The 22,003-nt window shown below is 39.3% G+C and overlaps 1 protein-coding gene across 10 annotated transcripts in view; it reads left to right on the forward strand.

Moving 5' to 3' along the window:
• The window catches only part of GLI3 (GLI family zinc finger 3), a 204,638-nt gene that overhangs the window by 146,922 nt on the left and 35,713 nt on the right, over positions 1–22,003 (forward strand). For 8 of the 10 annotated variants that reach the window (XM_077786302.2, XM_021531961.4, XM_021531962.4 and 5 more), the window contains 3 exons: positions 14,193–14,409; positions 15,839–15,955; positions 17,211–17,351. In XM_077786302.2, the coding sequence (XP_077642428.2) occupies positions 14,193–14,409; positions 15,839–15,955; positions 17,211–17,351 (475 nt within the window). The remainder of the gene's footprint in view (positions 1–14,192; positions 14,410–15,838; positions 15,956–17,210; positions 17,352–22,003) is intronic. The other 2 variants (XM_021531964.4, XM_085570407.1) reach the window with 1 other exon arrangement.

Below are 22,003 nucleotides of genomic sequence, written 5' to 3' on the forward strand. Positions count from 1 at the left end.
AGAGCAGAGTAGCAAATGAGATGGACAGAAGTTGTACAGAAAAGGGAAGCAAATAGGGCACAAAGGAGAGGGAACTAAGGGAATAATGTAAAAAGTAAAAAAGGAGAGGAAGAAAATCAAGAACTGCAGCAGGAAAAATGGAGATGCAACTGCGGAACATTTTTGTATTTGTGGTATGGCTATATGTTATCTGAGAAAAGCTCCTTTGGTATTCTAAAAAAAAAATCCCCACCTCTCCAAAGTGTCAGAAAATATTGGGCTTGTATTTATAACCCTCAAAGAGTGCTTCTGGGCCCTGGATTAAAAGCAGCTTCCACCTTCAATTTGCGATGAGGCAAAGGAATAAGTCCTTACATCTGTTTATTGAGATGAGGCACCCATTTTTAGGCAAGGCTCAAAAACATTACCAAGGTCAGGCCCCTGTATGGGCCATTCACTTAAAAAGTCAGACTTGATGAGCCTCATGGGTCCCATCTAACTCAGAATATTCTGTGAAATCTGTGAAATGCCTCTGTGGCACAAATGACACATTTACAGCTTTGAAAACAGGCTACGGGTGTTTTTACTCCTGTAGAAGACAGGGCACACAACTGGTGTGTTAGAAACCATGAGCTTGACAAATTCTGAGAGCAACAGCACTGCAAATATTGGTATTAGTGTAAGTGCTGTGTCTTCCTTTTTAAGCACTTTTAAATAGTCATGCTTGGTAGCTCTGATGTACTTGAGTAGCTGTGTGGTATTTCACAGGTACAGGTATTGCTCTCAATACAGTTTGGCAGTCAGTGGAGCCATGGTCCCAGTTATGAAGCTCCTTAATGAAGAATGTGATTTATATCAATGGCTGGCAGCAGTGGAGGTGTGCTATCTGCACTGTCATTAAGATAGGATGGCACTTAATAACTAAACTCCTTTCCCGTAGCTTGCAGCTGTGGTAAAGCAAATAGTGTATGAAAGTTGGCATAGTCTCTATAGTGGAGTAAGTCTTCTCTCCTTTTACTCTTCCAAAGCAAAGCTGGAGTCAGACGAATGGTTTTGTTGAAGACAGTTGTGGAACTGGAGGGAGTTGTGGGCAAAGGCTGAGTAAGGATGCTAGGAGTCTTTGAAGTGAGTCTTGTGAACTGGTGTCACTGAAGAGAGCAGTGCTTGTGTGACTGAACCTGTGGTTGACCAAAGCTTTCAGCGCTTTCTGATCATACTTCCCAGGAATGCATAAGACAAAATTTCACATAATTTTAAATTAAGATTTTTTTTTAATCATTTTTATTAGCATATGTTCATTCACCATGCACAGTTGGAAATGTACACCTCCATTCTTCTCAACTGAAAGGAAGGAAAGGGAGAGCTCTTCTTCCTGCTTTACAACTCACCTCTGTTGATGCCATTTAACTTCTCCTGTGTGAACCTGTCTATATAAACCAAAATAAACAGTGATGTAAGGTATTAAACCCAAACCACATTTCATTGCCTTAATAAATTCCAAGACTAAATGCTAACAGGACTGTCAGTAAAACCTAATTTAATATTCATGGTCTTGCAAATAATGCATTCAGCACAAGAACTGTTGTGTTGAATAAAACCATAGGTTCATCCCATTTGATATCCTATCAGCAACTGTGATCAAAGTCTAGAAAAAAACCATTTCCTGGTGTAAAATCCCAGCTTCTGGAAACTTGCAGGTTAACATCATTGGAGTTGCTGCAAGAAAATGGTACCATTCAGCAAGCCACTAGATGGAATTGCAAAACAGAAAGAATTTCTACTTTTGATAGTATCAGTAGCATAAGCTATACTTAACATTACACAGTCCTTCTACTTTTTGTTATTGTTTCCTATGTTTTTTAACTTAGTCCAAGTAGTTTACACTTGACAGCATTTTTCATGGTAAATACCTGTCTAATGCTGAATATTTCCAAAAAACATCGGCAAGGTTATTAATTTATTCAAATGAAGTTAGGGAAAAAAGATATTTAACTCTACAAACTAGAAGAACTATTGCCTTTTTACTGGGAAGCTGAACTTTGCCAAGAATGTTGCCTAGATGATGTAGATGTAATCTTTGCTGTTCTTGAGAAATTGTCCCATTTAGTCAAGTGATAAGCCCTTAAGACGTTTCTATTAGCATATGTTAAATAAACTAAGCACTTGGCATGTTCCAGTCCAGGGCCCACAGATAGGGAGGAGGACCTTTCCCTGCAGCTGCAGTTCTGGTCCCTCCTTGGGAAACCTGTGGAGGCTCAGCTGTCTGTCCAGCCATAACAGTTTTGTGAAACAGAAAGCAGTCTTTAGAGGAAACAGGAGTCAGCCCAGAAACTGTACAGGCTAAGCAAGTTGGCACAAAATGCCTTTCTATAACACAACATAGACTTGCAGCAGAAGAAAGAAAAGGCTGCAAAATAAATCACACAGAAGCCGCTCATTCAGAGAATGGAGGTACTGCCCCCTTGTGATTGTGCTCTGATACCGTCTTTAACTTCAGGGTTCTACAGTATTTATAGGGCCCCTCTCTTCTTCAGTGCACAGCCTGAACAGCCTGGGCATCCTCTGTGGATCAGTGAGAGCCGCAGGACACTCTCTCACCTGTCCAAGGCAGCCTAAAAGAGGAGGGAGCCTTGTACCTGGTTGTTTGCTGCCTGGAGGGTAGATTGTGCTCTTGCAACACAATTCTAGACTGATGCTGGGCAAACTGAACTAGTCAGAAGTGACCATCAAGCTCAGTTTGTCTTCTGCAGTCCCAGCCTACCACTCTTTATTTTGCAGAGGAGTCAAATTGCTCACAGCCATGACTTGAAGATACTGACAGCTGTTTTGAACATTTTGTATACTGTGTCATGTTAACTAGCCCAGATCTTCTTGCCTGAAATTGGGCAACCACAAAGAGTGACACTTTTGCTACCATCTTTCTTTAATTCATGGTCCTGTGCAAAATGGAACCTCTGAGGGAGGTTGAAAGCATTAATGTTTTGTGAAGCAATTAGATTATACAGTGATGAGCACAGTGGAGAAGCTCAGGAGGGTGTCAGTAATTATTTAGTCACTGATAGTTTAAATACAAAGGAAGGAAGGCCTACGGGCGTTACTCTGGGCACAGAGAAGAAAAGTAACAGAGGGCCTGTTGCTGAAGGCTACTGTGTGTCTTGTGGACTGAATGAGTTCAGAATTATGCAGAGGGGGAAAGGGGTGTGCTGTCACATAACTAAAAGCTGATGAGTCAGCACATGAAGATATGGGCAGGTTTACTTCTGGTATGTTTAATTTGTGGATTCAATGCTCTTTTATACCCATTTTTGCAAAGATACTATTTGTGTTAAGAAAGTGTCTTGAGGACCTCACTGGTCTTTGCATTGGCTAAAACAAAAGGCTGAAAGATTACATCCTGTGCTTCATGCAGCTTTTCCACATTGGATCCTCTGTATGAGCCCTGTGGGATGTTGAGGATGGAATCAGGTGAAGAGAGCCACATTTTGGTCTCTGTTTGTACAAAGTCAAGCACAGAAGTGCTCTGGTCTTTGACATGGGTACTACTTTAGATTGAATAATAAATACTAGTAGTTCAGCACAAGCCAGAAAGAGCTCCGCTGGGCGGGTGCTGTGCCATTGTCAGCTGGCAGTGTAGTGCTGTATCTTGACTACTGGCTGAGTATTTGAAAAGGAGATGACACTCCTGCTGATAGCTAATAGTGGATCTCCTTTTGCACACCAGGTAGAGCTTCTACTTTGTGCATTTGAAAACACCTGGTTTAGGTCTCAGCTGGGAGAGATTATTCAGAAAGGAGATGTGTGAAAGAGCATCAAATGAGGATAATCCTTCATTTGACATTTACTCATTTGGTTACCTGCCTCAGTCCTGCAGTGCAGCACCCCTGCTATTAATCCTTTGTCAAGACCTACTTAATATTATATCTGCTACCTGTAACAATTATTAGACTTTGCACTTCAGTAGCACTTCTTTTTGAGAGACAGCATGGTTTAGAGTGAGTATAGAGGGGGTAATCACTTCCCATGATATTAAGAGTACTGATTCAAAACCTTTACGAAAGACTAACTGGTCTTTAATAAACAAAGGAGGCTGGGACTTAATGTTCTATAAGATTTTAAATTTAGAACCTCTAGTCCTTTGGCAATGCTGTGATACCAAAATGACAAAGTCAGTTTTCAGAAAGTGATCTGAATTCCCTGTCAGATCCAAGGCGTTTAAGTCAGTAGTTCTGCCTACTACATGTGACTTTCTTCGGGTCTAGGCCGATATAACTGTGAATATAACTTAGCCATCTCATAACCTGTGAAAATTCAGTATCATGTGAGCACAGGAACCCTTTGGGATCTCCTTGAAGGTTTGAAAGAAACCAAGAAAACACAGTAGCACTTTGTTTTTTCCTCCATGTGCTGCCCTGATAGCATCAGAACAGTTAACAGAGTGTGGTTAATTACAGCCAGACCCTGGCTGCTCTGGCTCCTGTCACTTTGCTCTGGGTTGCTCTGAAGCATCAGGGAATGGTGGCAAGGATGCTTTCACAAAGAGCACTAGAAAGGGATAGCCAGGTTTGTCGAGTGAGCTTAGACAGCAATGGATGATTGTTGTATAACGAGTCAGTGCATTGTACCTAGAGATGAGTGACTAGGTAATAATTTTTCCAGTTTTTATTTGCAAACACAAAGAGAAAATAAAGAGAAAAATAAAAATAGAGTTAAGGTACCAAATGAAAAAAAGTTATCAATAGAGAAAAGTGAAATGTCTCTTTAGCAGAGAGCCCAACAGTCTAATTATACACTCTATTAAAAAAAAAAAAAAAGAAAAAAAAAAAAAGAAAAGGAAAGAGTATCCTTTTATCAGGTTTAAATTACCTAGTTTTTAAATTTAACAGAATGTCTCAGTTATAAGACATGAAGTCCTCATGTTCTCAATCCTTCTTCTTTATTCAATATTTTATATATTCTTATTATGTCTCCTCTTATTAATATCTTTTCTGGTGTTGTTTTCAATCTGCTCCTTAGAGTTCTTGCATTGTTTTTTCTGCTGATATTGTTTGAAAGTCTCCTTCTACTACATGCAATGATATTCTAGGGGAGGAGCAACAATTTAAATGCACCATGATTTTTTCTGTTTTTTTCTCCACCCAATTGTTTTAACATGTTTTTGCCATAGCTTAATGTTGATCAAATTTTCATTCCTTCATTGAATTCTGCATTGAGACAAGCAAGTGCTTCTCGTCATTTGTCTCAGTTAATTTAGAACCAGTGTATGAGCAGCTCTGACTCCATTTCAGCATCGATATGTATCTTGCTATCAGTATTGCTCATTCATCTAGCATACTGGGCTCTAAAGATAACCACTTAGCTTTCACCATGCTGCTCAAAATAATTTTGTCACATATGCAGATATAATTTTTTCATTTCTCAGTGCCATGCCCAAATTGCTGACAATTGCACTATAAAACAGAAGACCCCATCTGAGGATTTGAATCTAACCTTTACTTAAATCTAACTACTTAGTTCTTAGCTTTGCTTTCTGTTTTAGACTGCAAGTTGCAAGTTTGTATAATTATCTGTAATTATATTTGTGTAAAAGGACATGCTCAAATGCTGGATAGTGAAATTAAAAAGGACATGTTTAGCATAGCACAGGTAGAACAAAATACATTAAAAACAATGTTTTGCAAGAAACTCATATGATAGGATGTGTAGGATAAAGAGTTTGTTAATTATGTTAGCAATATAGGTGTTTTGTTGTTTTATTATCACACATGGGGATCTGCCTGAGATGCAGCGTTGACTTTGAATGAAAGCCTTTCTTACATTAAAAGTTTTCTAATTAATTGCATGCAACATGTAAATGAAGGCTTTGTTTCAGTTCAGACTGAGTCAAATTGTAACCCCACTGAAACAGGTCTTACTATAACTAGACCTTCATATATGTGCAACATAGGGCTTCATGGTCACACTTGGTACTGTGGTTAATCTAGGGAACGGAAAATAATGTTCTATCCTGCAGTAATAGCTTCATTTCATACCTTCTTTCCAGAAGTATGAATGGCAGAGGAGTGCCACAAAGTGAATAAAAGTGAAATTCACCGGTATTACAGAAAGTTGCATCTATATCAGGCTCTGTGAAAATGTAACCATGCAGCTAGTAGATTATAGGAGGGTGACATTCAGGGAGATTGTTTCAGAGGTCACTTATATCTTGCATTAGAAAGTGGTAAATGTTTCTCACCAGAAACATGAATGGCAAGAATTCTGTCTTTGGTAAGTGTAAAATCTAAGGAGCTGAGCAACATAAAGAATGCAGACTACACATGCACATTTGCATGTACAGGTGCACCTGTATACAACTGAGATTATGTATACATGCCTGTAAATCTGTATGTAACAGATCTTGTAATTAAAAGTCCATTTGAAGCAATTTGCTCTAGACTAGTTCAGTGGTACTAAAAGAGTTTAAACTCATTCATTGAACCCAGAGCAATATTAGTTCCAGGAAAGTTCTCAAGCCAATACAAGTGTGCTGGAGTTTAGCACTTTATTACTTCATTTTCAGACCCTAAAAGCAAGTATTAATTAGCACTTTGAATGTAATAAATTATACCAGTTTTAGAAGCCTGAAAGTGCTTAGCCATGAATTTAATTCAAAGTTATGTTTGCTAGAAGTGGCATGAACTTGCATGGAGGGAGCACAGATAAATTATGCAAGGTACCATTAATACAAAGTCCAGTTAGGATACTAGGGATTCCTTCACAGGAATAATCCAGTGAGAAGGACAAAGCTGGCAGTGCTGTCTGAGCACATAAGGTTAATCAGTGTGGCCCCATTGCTCTCAGTGAACTGAAAGATACTCTGGATATGGCAATGTATTCATGAAGGAAAATTTCACCTAGCCTAGCAGATAAAACAGAATAGATAATAAGGCAAGCTGAAGAGAAAGTACAAACTACAGACTCTGTTAATTTTAAACTAGTAATAGAAAAGTAAAAAAAACCCAAAAAATGGGCAATGATGTATGTGAATTAAATGATTGTACAATGATGTTTATTATCTGATGGAAACTGGAAAATGGTAAAAACATGCTCTACTTTATTAGATGCAGAATATGTCTTTTTACCAATTCATTTAGATGACTTGTCTCCTAAGTTAATGATTTTTAATGCAATGTGTCAACATTACAAATACAAAAGGATATTTGAAACTTAGTCATTTTTGAAATATTTTTTTCAAAGGATTTCAAGTCTTGTACCTTCATTTAAGATCACACTATGTCTGGTTTTATAGTCAATGTTTGGTATTGTTTTCCCCTGTAGTTAAATAGCAAGCTATAAAAACTAATGATGACTTTTGTGTATTGCCTACTCAAAGCATGGTGTTATCAGTTAAAAAATTCAGGGAGAGGAACAGAATTTAAAGCACAATTTTTATTAGTAAAAGTATTACATATATTGTGGGTAAATTGCTCCAAACAGAAGTGCATTTTAAAGTCTCTCTTCCTGTAATGCTGTTTGGGTTTTGGTTTGTGTCTAAGATAGTTGAAACAGTAAGAGTTTCACAATCTCTTCAGGGCTGCAAGGTTGCCAAGTGATTTGTCACTTGTGTGTCTTGAGCAATTTGTCAACATTCACTCTAGCAGGTTGTTGCCATGAGGAGAAGTAGAGGACAGAGTTGGAAACTTCTTTTCACTCACTCCTGTGTATTTACAAGGAATGTACATAATTCCTGTTTCTGCCAACTCGAACGACAGGAGACTCATGTTTTACTGGTTGCTTCTTATCTTCTTCATCCTTGTCTAAGCAGAACTCACTGGCTTGTTTTCTTCTACACCTGAGGTCTAACTATGAGTCTGTCCTGCTGATGTCCATGGCTTTTCACAGAGTATGCAGTGTTCATGGCTGCGTCTTATACATATACAGTGTTCCATCAAAAGATCCATATCAGCTTCTATGAAGTCAGCTTATGCAGATCCCCTCAGCACCCATGGCTCAGCTCCCAGCCATGCTTACAGATGTCCTGTATTTTGAACAGTGGCTCCTACATGGCAGTTTATCATGGGATGAATGAAGCTGTTTCTTTTATTAGGTTTTATTGATTAATTAAAATATCTGATCATGTGAAAAGCAGTATTTGACCACTGTTAACACATTACTTGTATTATGACATACTTCAGTTGAGATTACTGTGTATGTAAGACCCTGGTTTTAGGACAGCACTTAAGGACTTGCTCAAGTCAGTCTCTTTTCAAAGTATTTAAGAGGTGCTTTCCTGAACAGTAGCTGGGTCCATCCAAACAGTAAAGGTGCTTGTTTGCCTCTTAACAACTTTCTTAAGCAATTTATAATGACTTTGAAAATGTGAATTAAAAACTAAAGGTGAAATCCTGACATCACCGAATTCAGTGAGTCCAGATATTCTTCCAACATCAACAGTTTCCTACTAACCCTGATTTCTCATTTTCCCTTGCCCACAGGCTTCATGCAACTCTTAAGAGATAATGGGACAAAGTGGTGACATCTGTACCTATTTGAGCATGAGTATTACATATATCACGGGTAAATTGCTCCAAACAGAAGTGCATTTTAAAGTTAACTAGGTGTTATCCTAGTTTGTGATGATCAGCTTTAGTGAACAGAAAGGCAGTCCACCTACAAATTACATAGGCTTTTCTTTTCTGTCTACTGTAGGTCCCTGATGGCAAAAACAAGTGATGGAGGCTGTAGAGCAAGCAGGGAGTGCCAAGGCTTTTCCACAAGTCAGGAAGGGCCTGCATGCATCCTTGCAGTGCTGGTTGGACCCTCCCTCATGAAGCAAATGTTAGAATTGTGAATGCACCACCCAGACATCAAAGACCCTTCAAAGGCCAAAAGGCCTGAAGCCCTCTCCTGCCCCATGATCTAGATGGACACAATGTGTCTCACTAAACCCCATGTTCCTGTCCAGTGACCTATTCTGCATTGTTTTATTTCAAAATATGTTGGGCAGTTGGGATACAACAAGGACAAGCAAAGAAAAAGATCAGAGGCCTGAAAAATTATATGTCTGAGTTGAAATAGAGTTCACCTGTTTTTTCCAGACTGGACAGGAAGAAGGTATAGAAATAATTGAAACTATTTTAAAAAGAAAAGAAAGGAAGGGGAAAGCAAATAATGACTGCTGTGTAGAATAGCAAAGCTTTGGATCATAAGTTGACACAGGAAATATTTAAGATAGAGGATAGGAAACAAACTTGAAATATGGTAAACATAATACTGTTCTATGTGAATAAATAAAGACACCTCAAAGCAAAAAATTTATCTTTCTGAAGTTTAAAAATGAAGAAAAAAATAATTTAAAACATCAGAAATACCCCACTGGGTCAAACTAGAGGTGTTAGTCTAGTTAGTGTGTCCCTCATGGTTAAGACAGGGATTCTATTTAAGAAGCACATTCACTTTTGTTCTCTTAGTGCTCTCCCAGCATCAATGTTCTTTAGGTTATCAACCCCAAAGTATACAGTCTTGCTTGTTCCCTTCAGTATTTCAGTATGGACCTGTTGTCTTTGGATTTGTCTAGTCACATATGAACCTGCTGGCTAAGTCTGCAGCTATTCTAAAAGTCCACAAATGCTTTTTTTTTACTCTTTCAAGTTGTTCCCCTATATCTTTCATTTAATGCTCCCTCATTAACATGCTTGGGAAGCTCTTGTCCTAAGACCTTGCAAAGGCAGAACCAGAAAGGGGAAAGCACACAGATACTTGTGCAAGATTTACATGCATGAGATCTTGCAGAACTTTGCATTTTATAACCCAAAGAGGATTCCTTCAGAGTTTTTGGGAAGAAAATCACTGTGATACAGTGAGACAGTCCTTGCAGTATTTACAAAATTGGAATCTCCTCAGCATTTTTGCCTTCTTCTTATGCAATGTATAAGAAAGAATGATTTTTTCCTGACTTTAATTCACAGATGTTTTGTGGTAAATTCTGCAGCTGTGACCAGAAACTGGACGACCTTGTTAGGAGGACAGCCACAAAGTAGCCACAAGATTTGGTTTTGATTATAACGTCTGTTTTTCTTCTTCAAGTCTGTTCTTTAAAATTTGATGTGCTCATGTAATTGCAATGTAGTCCACTGCCCTGCATTACCTCCAGTGAAGAGGGTTTGAAACTTTGCAGATGAGGAGAAGAGAGACAGACAGAATGACAGAGCGACACAGAAGCCCACAGTATAATAAAATAAATTATATATCACTTATGAGCTTTTCTGTCAGTGTACATGAGTTATTGAATGCTTAAGCAGAAATATTGCATGTTTCTTCTAACCCTTATTCCTCATAAAACTCAACAACTAAAAAGATAACTGGCATGAAATTTTTAGTGGCCATACATGCTTTCATCTTCTTTTCTTTTTCTATTTCGTTTAAAATCTGTAACAGAAATACAAATGAAATTGCCGCCAGTGGTGTAAATTTTCATATTTCAGTAGGTAGATGGAAGGAAAAGATTCATAGTTCATTTACATTTCTGTGAATCCAAGAGTTTTTAGAAGTGGCTGGTGTTTTGGAAAACATAAACAATTGGAGCAGGATTCTCATGTTCTTCTGGTGTCTGGATTTTGGAGGCCTTGAGCTCTCCTTTTCTGAAATGCAGCCTCTTAAAACTGTCTTAAAAGAAACTTGGCTCAAAATGAGGCCTCTGGAACTACTCATTGTTTTTGAAAAACCGGTGTTAGTTTTAGTAGTTCCAGAGTCTCAAAATTACTACTTTCAGGTCTTGTTTACTGGTTTGGGGCATCAATTTTAGGTGGGTTCACTGCTGCACTTTTATAAGTGGACATGATTGGAACAACTGGACAAAGGGCAGCTGGTGCCACTGTCCATCGTTCCTGCTGATGCTGGCCATCTGGCTAGGAAGCAGTGTGAACTTGGTAGGGCCAGCAGGAGGACATGTGGCTGCTGGTCAAGGCCGAGGGATCACATGGGGCTCTGGGCTACAGAGATCCCCCTTCCATCCTGTATTCAGGAGTTGCTGAACAAAGTGCAGTGCAAAACTTTGGGAAGGAGGGCAGGAATTCAGGCCTTCCCCTCCCAGTAGAGCACACCACACCAGCAAATGTTGAGGGCTTTGATTTATTTTTCTTCTTTTTGGCCCTCAACATTAACTTTATTGTATAGATTCTGAAAGGCAGAGAAAGACCTACCACCTTCTGTTCTCTTCAGAACCTTCTGATCTGTTCAAATCAGAAAAATCCTCAGGCTGCCCAGTGACAACATCTTGCATGCGAGTGACATTAAACCCAGCCAGGTCACCTTGCCTTATGAGGAGCTCTCCAGAAACAGCTGGAGAGAATTGTTATTTGAAGGCAGCTACCTGAGCTATTTAAGAAGTCACCCTGATGGCTGAACCATTGTCTCCATTTCTGAGTTACTCCCCTTGGCGGTGCTGGCTATTCCTCTGTTCCCTCACAATCACCTTTTCATTTCATTCTGAGATGTTTGAAGTTTGGAGGTAGAGGGAATGAAGTACAGGTTTTCAGGCTCCATAGGAAAATCCTAGTCCCTTAGACTCAACCATTGCTGATGAGCACAGCATAAAAGAAAGATACTAAAGAAAAAAAGGAGTCCTCCTTCCCCTATCACATCTGTCCAGCTGTGTCTTGATGCATCTAGTGCTGGTGTCACTGTTTTCCAGTAAGAATCTTTTGCTAAGATGATTTCTGTCTCCTCTATTGTACCTTACCATTTTGTTAATGCCTGGCTTAACATCCTCTTTGTGAATACTGCTTGTACAGTGTGAAGACAGATGTAGGTAACAAGGGCATCTCATGGAGGAAAAATCTATCCTTTTGGCAGAGGCCATTTTAATTTATGGAGGGAAGGGAATAGGAAGTATACTTACTTAATGTTTAAGCACTGCATTTCTGGAGTCGCACAATTGTCTTTTTACCATGTAGAGTCAGAAGAAAATTATGAAAATTGTGAACCTGGACTTGCAAAGATAGGTATTGTGCATGGTCAAATGGAAAAAAAAAAAAACGTCAAAAAACCCCCAAAACTCAGCCTGTATTTCCAAAGGCTGCCGTGTGCTTGGAACTGCCAGTGAAATCAGTCCACTTATTTTTTTCTTTTAAACTCACTTATCTGAAGGGTGAATGTGTCCTAGGTTTTAACCACTCACAGAGAAATAAAATACTTCAAACTGTTTGTGTGTCGTGTTTGTTCATCTTGGTGAATTTGACAGCATCTTCAGGATGGTGCCGTCTAGTGTTTGAGTGTATGAGGTGAACTCACAGTGTATGTGTGGAAGCAAAAAACACCAGGTATAGTAAAGAGGCTTTGTTTTCAACCTCATCTGTGGCAGTGTAATTGTGTGTTTTTTAATGAACAGACCAGAGTAGTTACACTTAGCAATGTTTGTTCACTAAAAAGGAAAAGGGGTGTTAAATCATTATGTTCTTTGATGAATGGCTTGTACACTGAAGAATAAATTGAACAAACTGGCATAGAGCTCAGTGAACATGAAATCAGCTATTAGAAGAAAGCTTGTGAACAAATTCTAAGCCTGATATGCATCTTTTGATTAATGTCCTATTAATCATCCATAGTGGCTACCTTAGCTAAGTCGTGCTGTAATCATTCATGGTTGCTTACAGGAACACTAGCAGGGACTATAGAGCTTCAATAACTGAATATTATTACTGATTTCTCCCTAACTCTTGCTGTGAACAATTACTGTTTTCACTACATTTCTGCCTTCCTTTATTAGAAAGAATACAATGCAGAATGAAAAGAGAGTTCCTCAAAGACCAGTAAAATTCTCCCACGGTATTCTTAATGATATTCTGTCCTAAATGGGCAAACTGCTGTAATGCAGAGTTCTCACCAGGAATAATAGTAATGTAATCACATTGAATCACTTGTTAGGGATTGTAGTCAAAAAGACAAAAAATGTGTAGTCATATTAATGAACACAGAAATTCTGCAGAATTATTGCTTAAAATGATTGAAATTATTTTGGCTTTTTGTATCACAGTATTTTCAGTTAATGCACTTAACAGCAACAGCAATTAAGGCTCCAGACTGTTAACTTGGATAAATTTGACTTTAGAAGTAGCCTTGATTCTTGGAAAGTATAATGCCCACAAACATCTCTTTTGATATGAAATGTTTTATATTCCTGTGGCTTTTTTGAACTCTGGTAGTTCAGTATTTTTTTTTTAAATCAATGAATATTTTTTCTTTTTTTTTTTTTTTTTTTTCCTTCATGATTGGAAGTTATTGGCAAATACAGGAGGATCTCTTACTCCTGCGTGCAGATTTAGTTCCACACCATTTATTTCTCAAGTGTGACACAAAGAATGCTTTTGCGCTACTCACAAAATAGGTCCTTACATGGCAGTGTAATTTCCCCCTAAGTCACTGTGGTCTGGGAAATACGGAGAAGTAATGAAGTGATGACAGGTATTAACATACATAATGGGCTTTAATAGACATTTAATGTTGTTTAACTGGAAGAAGGAGAAGTGCTTTCCCATTGGAATATTTCTACATTGGAAGTCATTGATCACCAATTTCAGAGGGGAAAGGTTAATCCATCAGTTTCTGTAACCAAACGGCACTGATGGAAATTCTTTAGGTGACATTCTGGATGAACTGAGCTTTCCATCTTTGCAAACAAATGAGTGATATGACAAGCATGGTGTTCAGAACACATTTAACCAATTGATTTTCTCTCCTCTTGTAATAAGATCTAGAGACATATGAAAAAGCGTAGCATGAGCCAAGATTAAAGGAATTGCTTCATACACACGAACATTGGGGAACTGCATTATCAATAAAAGTACTATAAAGCATGTAGGCACCCATTCTTTTTCTTTATATAAAGTTTGTTATTGCAATAAATAGCTGTTATTGAACTGCCTGCCTTTTATTTTGGTTTTTCTGGATTTTATTTCGGTCAGCTTTCTGTGGTTTCCTGGTAGAGGTTAGGAAAAAATGTTTTGTTTTGTTATGGTACCATTTTTGTACTCACTAGTAAATCCAGGGCAACTCTGGATTTAAAATCAGGATTTATCATCCTTTGGGGCATGAGGAAGGATATGAGGGGGAGGGGGAAGTCTGGCTTCAATTAGTTTAAAGATATCAAATATATTTTAAAGTTTTAATCTGTAAAGTTCCTTACTGTAATGATCCTCATCTTTTTCCTCTCTCTTCCCTCCTTTGTCTCCCAAATTCAGCCCTGCTTTGAGTTTCACATACCCTCCTACACCAGTATCCCTCCAGCAAATGCATCAGCAAATTATAAGTCGTCAGCAAACCCTAGGTTCAGCCTTTGGACACAGCCCTCCACTCATCCATCCTGCTCCAACTTTTCCTACCCAGAGACCTATCCCTGGCATCCCCAGTGTCCTGAACCCTGTCCAAGTCAGCTCTGGACCCTCTGAGTCCACACAGGTGAGAGACAACAAAAGAAACCTTTACACCTCATGAATTTAAAAATTAAATAAATGGCAATGTCTCAATGGCAATTAATCACCACTGTCACTGAGACCCTTTGATAACAGTTTTCTTGTAGTTCCAGTGTTTGCAGGCACTTTATTATGAATCACAGGAGTGTTGATGCAGTTCCTGATTGGTAGTGTGCTTTTAAGTCCTCATAAATATTCCAGTGTACTGCAGCAGCTTCTTGTTCCTCGATCTTATACAGGAACCTAGGAGAGGTGGGGAGTAAGAAAAGGGGCAAAACACATCAAAACACCAATATTGTAAAGATTAGCAGCTTCACCTTCAAATCAGGCTGACCCTAGGATATACAGGGTCATATTCTGCCCTCCTTGTACAACTGTGTGTAACCTGAAGCAAGTAATTCTGTGAGCAAGAAAGAAACTCAAAGACAGTGAAGAGGATTGAAGGTTTCTTCTCTGATTTGCACAAAACTGGACTTACTGAGTTTGAATTAATCATTTCAGTAAGGTGTATTCTCAAATGCTGGGAATAAGCAGCAGTGAATCAGGCCCCTAATGTGGACTTTATCACGGTTTGTGATTTGCCTGCTATTAACTAGTGTTGTTTATTTCTCTATGACCTGGGATAGGTTATTTATCAGCCTGGAAGCTGTTTATCTCCTGGCTAGCTTTTACAAATGTGGAGGAAGAACATACTGCTGTAGAAAACATATTGATTTTTTTGTGGGGTCTCTGCAAGTTCAGATATCTCTAAAAGATCTCTGGATTCCTACAAGATCCATTTGCAGGTGTAGTTAATGGTGTTCGGTCGAGCAGAACAAGAGAAAAACAAGATTCTGGCCTGTTTATGTCAACTGTTTTGCTATTAACTTGTGGGAATCTAGGACTTCATCTAGGATTTTTTGGCTGAGTCTCACACTAGCATTCAGTTCTTCCTATCCACCCATTATAATGGGAAACATAGTAAAGCATCTGAGATCTTGTGTGCAGATATTAAATGCAAAACTTTTCCTTCAAGTGTGAAAAAATAAATGTTTCTCCTTTGTTTCTTTGAGCATGCAGGGATTTTCCTTTTCAAAATTGCCTTTCCAAAGTTGTTGTTATGTGGAAAATCAAGTTCTTCCTACCTCTCACTGCTCTGACAAAACCAGCATTGGTTTGTAGCAAGCAATTGCTTCAAATGCTCCCCTTCCCACTCCCTCCCTGCTCCACTACAAGGCTGAGCAATGCAGCTCTTTCATGAGTTAATGCTATGTAATTGAAGAACAATGTAATTGCATATCCAATATAATTAACAGTGCAGCTTCTCCATACAAAGTTGCTGAGCAGATGCTGCATATTTTTGTTTGGAGCCACATGTTTATCACAGTCTAATTTTGTCTTCTTCTGGGGGAAAAAAAAACCCCACCTGCCTGCAGCAGAATAAACCCACAAGTGAATCTGCAGTGAGCAGCACAGGAGACCCCATGCACAACAAGCGCTCCAAGATAAAGCCTGACGAGGACCTCCCCAGCCCAGGAGCAGGAAGCATGCAGGTATGGAAGCCAGATTCCAGTCATGAGCCTTCCCTCTTGCTGCTGGAGTGAAAATGCACCTTTCCTGTGACACACAGATTTTCAGGCTCCTTGCACTTTGTGTGCTGCACACACGGGCAGTCTCCACTCATGATAGCCAGGGTTAAATGGGAATGGCTCCTGGGGTGCAGGGTCTGTGACAGGATGAGGGCAGAGAGGAAGGAGGCTGATGGAGAGGCACCTCTGATCAGTCAGAGCATGCTCAACGCTCTGTTTGCCATGGAAAAGTGAACAAGAGACATTCAGGTCTTTATTAAGGACAAGTTTTCTGTTCAGCAAAAATACTTAAGGCCACCTTGACTCTTACTGGGTCTTAGCGCTGTACTGCACTGAGGCCCCCGTGTCAGGCTCCAGTCTCGTTTGCTGTACATTCTATACCAGTTAATGCCACAGGTTTTAGTGGAGTGACTCTTGATTTACAGTGACTCAGGGGAGATGAGAATCAGAGCCTCAGTCTTGTGAGTGAATCCATGAAAACAAAGCAGAGGTCTCTTTAAATCCTTCAGCAGGTTTGGAATGGAAAAATAGCATGAGTGCATAATCTGAACCAAATATTTACACTAACATATGGCTCTCACCCTCAGCAAATAAAAAGCTGGGGAGAATGAGGTACCCTGATGAACTGGAGGTGGGAAATCTAACCCCAAAACAAAATACTTTCGTGCCCTGCTCACCCCTTTTATGCACATGTTAAGGGCAAGAACAGACTAAGAAGTAACTCAAAAATTACCAGTCTGCTCTTGGAAAGGTTTTAGTATGGAAGCCTGATACTGTTCTAATAAGGCAAACACACCGGATTACTGGTGATCCAGTTTCTGTCCAACCCTAGTACTAAAATCAAATTCCAATTAATTCAATTATACTGAATAGTGCCTTTCGCATAAGTGGTACCACTGAGTCATGAAAGCCAGGTGCACAAATAACAAGCTGGGCTATTATGATTTATTTTGAATTGCAATGTAAAGGGAATAAAGAATTTATTTTACATGTATCGTTTGCAAATGGCTTTTGGCTTATCAGGCCTCTTTTGGGCTTCTCTATTTTGTAGAATGGAGTTGCAAAGTGAAGTGAGAGTAAAATAATCCTCCCTCTCCTGCCTCCTCCACACACACGCACACTCCCATCATCTTTCTTTAATGCTGAAGTAATTCATTTTTCTTCCTCCTCATTTTTAGAATTTCCTCTTCTTCTCACCCCTGTTTTTTCCTCTCTCCAGGAACAGCCAGAAGGAATGACCTTGGTAAAAGAGGAAGGGGACAAAGATGAAAGCAAACAGGAGCCTGAAGTGGTCTATGAGACAAACTGCCACTGGGAAGGCTGTTCCCGGGAGTTTGACACGCAGGAGCAGCTAGTGCATGTAAGTTAATGGTATTCAGGAACTAGGTTTTAAAACTACGTGACCTTTTTCATGGGGGTCAGCTTCTCTGACCCTATGCTGAGTCAAGTTTCTTAGCTAACAGAGCTGCAAACTGGAGAGGGGTTTATGAGTTTCTGAGAATAAAGAAAACTTGAAGCCACAGTGCTTGACCTGTTCAGTCAGCTAAAGCTTAGTGTAAAATTCAATAAAGTCTTCCACAGAGATTGTAATGGCTCTGATCCTGTAAGCCAGCAAATGCTATTTTGAGTTAGAGACTTTGATAGTTATTGAGTAATAGTAAGCTGGACATGAATGATTATTAACCTTTAGCCAAGTTTGATTTTTTTTCTCCCCAAAGGGACTGTAACAGTAGAAATAGGTGAGGGGAATATTTTCTCTTCACTAAGAGAGGTTTTGCTATCAATTTACTGTTGTGTGTAAACCGAAATAGATTATTTGGCTAAATACATGGGGACTTGAGTTACTTCAGTCATTTTAGCAAAAGCAAACTGTATCATCTTTTCTGTGCTATACCAAATATTAATTCTATTTCCCTTAATTTTTTTCCCACTCTGCCACCTCTCCCAAATAAAAAATTTCTACTGTTTGGTAGTATTGTGAGATAGAAAGTGAGCAATCAAAATTCAGAATACATCCTGAAAAGTACAATCCCTTGCAGTTCTAACTTCCTTAACCAGCAGCACCTCTCTGATTTACTGGCATCATAGAACATATTGAATACTCTGAAAAAGAAATTAATTTCTAGTAAAGAATAGAGACAAACATCCTCATCAAATGAGCACTGTGACAGAATTGTATTTAGTTCAGAAAATTGTTTAATACTTTACTGGAGATCATGCAAAATCTACTAGAGAATGTGGCTAGTACTTCTGAAATAACTAGTTGAAAAATCCACTTTTTCACCCAAAATAAATAAAAATAAAACCCACCCTATATTTCCAAACACCATGACAAATGGTAAGCTTATCCTGCAAAGCTGACTTTAGTAAAGCAATGTCAGCTTTCACTTGCTGGAGTGTGAGAACCTCTTGGTGTTGCAGTTAGTCATCAAGATGTATTTTCAGGTTCTTGTTATTATTAAGTAGTAGCAGTGGCAGTAACAACAATAATGGTAAATCAAAGACTATCAACAACGAAAATAATATGCAAAATTTAACATTTTTCTAAGAATTCTTTGAGACATTCTGCACACGTAATTCCCTAGCATTTGAATTGGCCAAACTGAAATGTTAGGAGAGAGAAACTGTCTTGGTGTCACAGTACCTTTTGGGGAAGAAGTGCCATACTTCTGCAAGTCATTTGACACATTTAAATTAAAAGATCAAATGTTGGTCTTTGAATTGATTCTGTGCAAACAAACCAAATGACATCATATGGGGCTCTGCATAGGCACAGTCTTTATATCTGCTAGCAATTGTAAGGCTGAAGTTTTATGATGCCTGGGAAAACTTTCGGTATTCAGAAATTATCCCAGTGACAATACATAATACACACAAAAATATATGAATATATGAACTAAAAGAGAAATTCAGAATAAAGGTAACTTTGGCAAGAAAAAAAGAAAAATGTTTTTTTGATGTTCCAGGTGTAAAATATAATGGAAGTCCACTGAGCATATTAGCTAATAGCTTGTGTTTTGTATTTTACAGTGAATTAAATTGACAGGGTGGTAGTTTAGTTCTTCTGGAGTGTAATTTTAAAGTTAATTTGTTGGTTTTGTTGGGATTTTTATAGAAAATATGCTTGCATTTTAATAGTCAACAGCAATGGTCAACTGAAAAAAGTGTATTATGCTTCTGAACAATGGAAACATCTGAAACAAGTTTCTCTAGATATAGAAAAGGAATATAAAAAAGTTTTCTAAGACACAGAGCCCTTTAGCAGGGCTCCGGATTGAGGTGTGTTGTAATGATGTTTAGATTACAAGGTACAAGGCTTGACTCTATACCCTGAAGACAATAAATTCATCATGGCAACCATCACATTTGTGCTACATTTAAGTAGCACAAATCATGCTGTAAAAGTCAGCAGGATGCAGTGATGGGGCCACGGTTTGTGATTTCTTTTGCTGCTCCAGCAGAGCCCCGCTGTGGGGACTTGAGCGAGTTATTTCTGCCCAGAATTGCAAAGGGCTTTAGACATCTAACTCTGTTTGAAAGTCTGGCCGCTCACTCCAGTCTGCCTTTTGCACATTTTTTCTGCCTTTGATTGCCACAGCCCTCTGATGTACATCTGCAGCAACTAGGGATGTGAAGTCTGGTCTCAGCAGGGCTTCATGGAAGGGCAGTCCTGGTTTTGCTTAGGTGTGTCACTCTGGCAGAAAGTGTTCTGTCCTTGAGCATGAGGTCCTTGAAAATCTGAGGTGAAAAAGTGGTATGGCTCATGTATGCCTCCTATCCAAATACTGTAGGTAAATCCAAGTAGGTACAAATTGCTGTAGCTGTGCTTAAATCAGTGTCAGCACAGTTCTGAGTGCTGTGTGTGGTGCATGTGCATGCCTGAGCCAGGCACAGGCAACGCGTGTGTCTCAGGGCCCATGCACACGCTTGGCTCCACAGCCCTGACACTGTGGGGGCAGCTGATGGCTTTTCCAAGCCCGAGGCCTCACAATGCCACTCCTCCTGTTCAAGCATGGCAGGAGGAGGGCACCTGATACACGTACAAGGTCTTTCACCCTGTGGCTCTGGGGCCACGTACTTCGGGCTGTTTGGCTGTCAGGACCCACCTGATCTGGCAGCAGAGTTCTGCCACCATGCCTCTCCTGGCTGCACGTGCTGCTGCTCTCCTGGTGATCCCCACTGGCAGACTCAACAGGGCCTGAGCTGCTCCAGCTGAGCTTGAAGAGCTTGAAGGTTTGGAAGTAAAATGCTGGACAGGATGTCAAAAGTGTAGATAACCATCCGGGTAGTTGATTCTGCTGTGGGGTAGTAATCACGAAGACAGAAGCAACTGGCATAGATAAAGGTAATAAAGGCTTAAATTGCCCTAGCAAGGCTCATCCAGATAACATCTGCCATCTTTCTGTACAGCTGTACTCATGCATAAGAGCAAGAGATCAGACCCAGAATGTCCAATGGCACAGGACAGACTGTTATCCAAGCTTTGCTTCCCGACGCACTGAAATTTTGGAGGAACTGTGGTGTTAAGGGAAGAGCTGGAAGTATGTTTCTAGCTGTTTGTTTTGTTTCCTGAAGGATTAGGTAACTCTCCATGAATTCTAGTCATGCCAGGTTGAGTAGAGCTTCAAAAAACTTTTCCACAATACACACTGCACACAGTTCATGCTATAGATGACATCACTCCCACTGTGTATAGGATGTATACATATCCTATACATATGCAAGAACATATGCATGTGGTTTGAAAAAGGTAAATATGAGTTCATGTATATTCTGGTCTTTCTGTCATATACGGATAGCTTTGTTATTTCTTGGGGAACTTTGAGACATAATTTACTTTGAAATCAACTGTAGTTGAATCAGCACTACAAAGTGATGTGTGACATAGCATGTATGAAATGATAAAGGCAAACAAAGTCTGTGCCTAAATATGTGGTATAGCTTTACAGCGGAAATTGCAATGTTATGCAATTTCAGTAGTCAGCATTTGATATAATTTTTCTGCATTTCTGTAGCAAAGTCTTGCAGTTATTAGTGTAAAATGTAGGTGCCACTGAAAGTGTGCTTTGGTCCCAATGTTTTCTGACTGAATTTATTAACAGAACCTGAACTGCTATGAATAAATAACTAAAAAGCTACCTAAAAAAATGATTACTGACCCACCCAGAAGGGTCTGACAGTGAAATTTTTGCACAGGTGCTCTTATTTTCAAGTGATGTGAGCCACTTAGAATTCAGCATGGTTAAATTTTCATGATGCATGCACCAAAAGGCAAGGTGTTAAACCATCAGACACTCTGCCTTATTTGTAACACCTATCCATCCTTCCTCTCCCCCCTCCTTCTCTTACAGTTAATAGAAAGATTCATGATTCTTCATGGTTGTCTATCTAGCGTCTGACAGTACCGACTGCACTGCTAAAGCAAGTCACTATCTATAATTGATATCCTTCTATGGAATAGGGTACTGGCTGCAATTGAAGGGTTTTGCTGAAAGCTTTTAAATCCTGACAAGTTCTGCCCTTGTTCTGGTTGTTGCTGAGCTGCACTGCTGAGATCCCAGGGTTATTTGAAGTTGATGCAAAAGGGCTGCGTGTGTTGCACATTAGCAAGACGCAAAGTTGGCGAGCCACGTTAGAGCTGCCACTGCATTCTCCCACCAGGTATTTTTTACAGTGCACTGCACTCCTGAAAAGGCTGGTTACATTAACATTTGAAATGTCTATTATAGGTTTCTTTCTTTCCCTTTTTTCTTCTCCTCAAAAAATTAAAAGAACGATCTTATTTATTTTAAAGCCTTAGTTTGCTGCTGGGGTCTTTATCATTCAGCTGTTTAATTAATTTCTCTGCCCAGCGAGATACTATAATTGGGCTTAGCTGAGCTCAAGTTTGTTTTAAATATGAGCGCCTAGAAGCTAATAAGATATTGTATATATTTATAAATCTGCTTTTTGTTGCAGTTTGTCCCTTTTTTTTCCCCAGAAATCAGTTAAGAATAAAATACTGCAAAAGGG

The sequence above is a fragment of the Lonchura striata genome, chromosome 2 (assembly GCF_050655825.1).
Source record: "Lonchura striata isolate lonStrDom1 chromosome 2, ASM5065582v1, whole genome shotgun sequence".
Taxonomy (NCBI): Eukaryota; Metazoa; Chordata; class Aves; order Passeriformes; family Estrildidae; genus Lonchura; species Lonchura striata.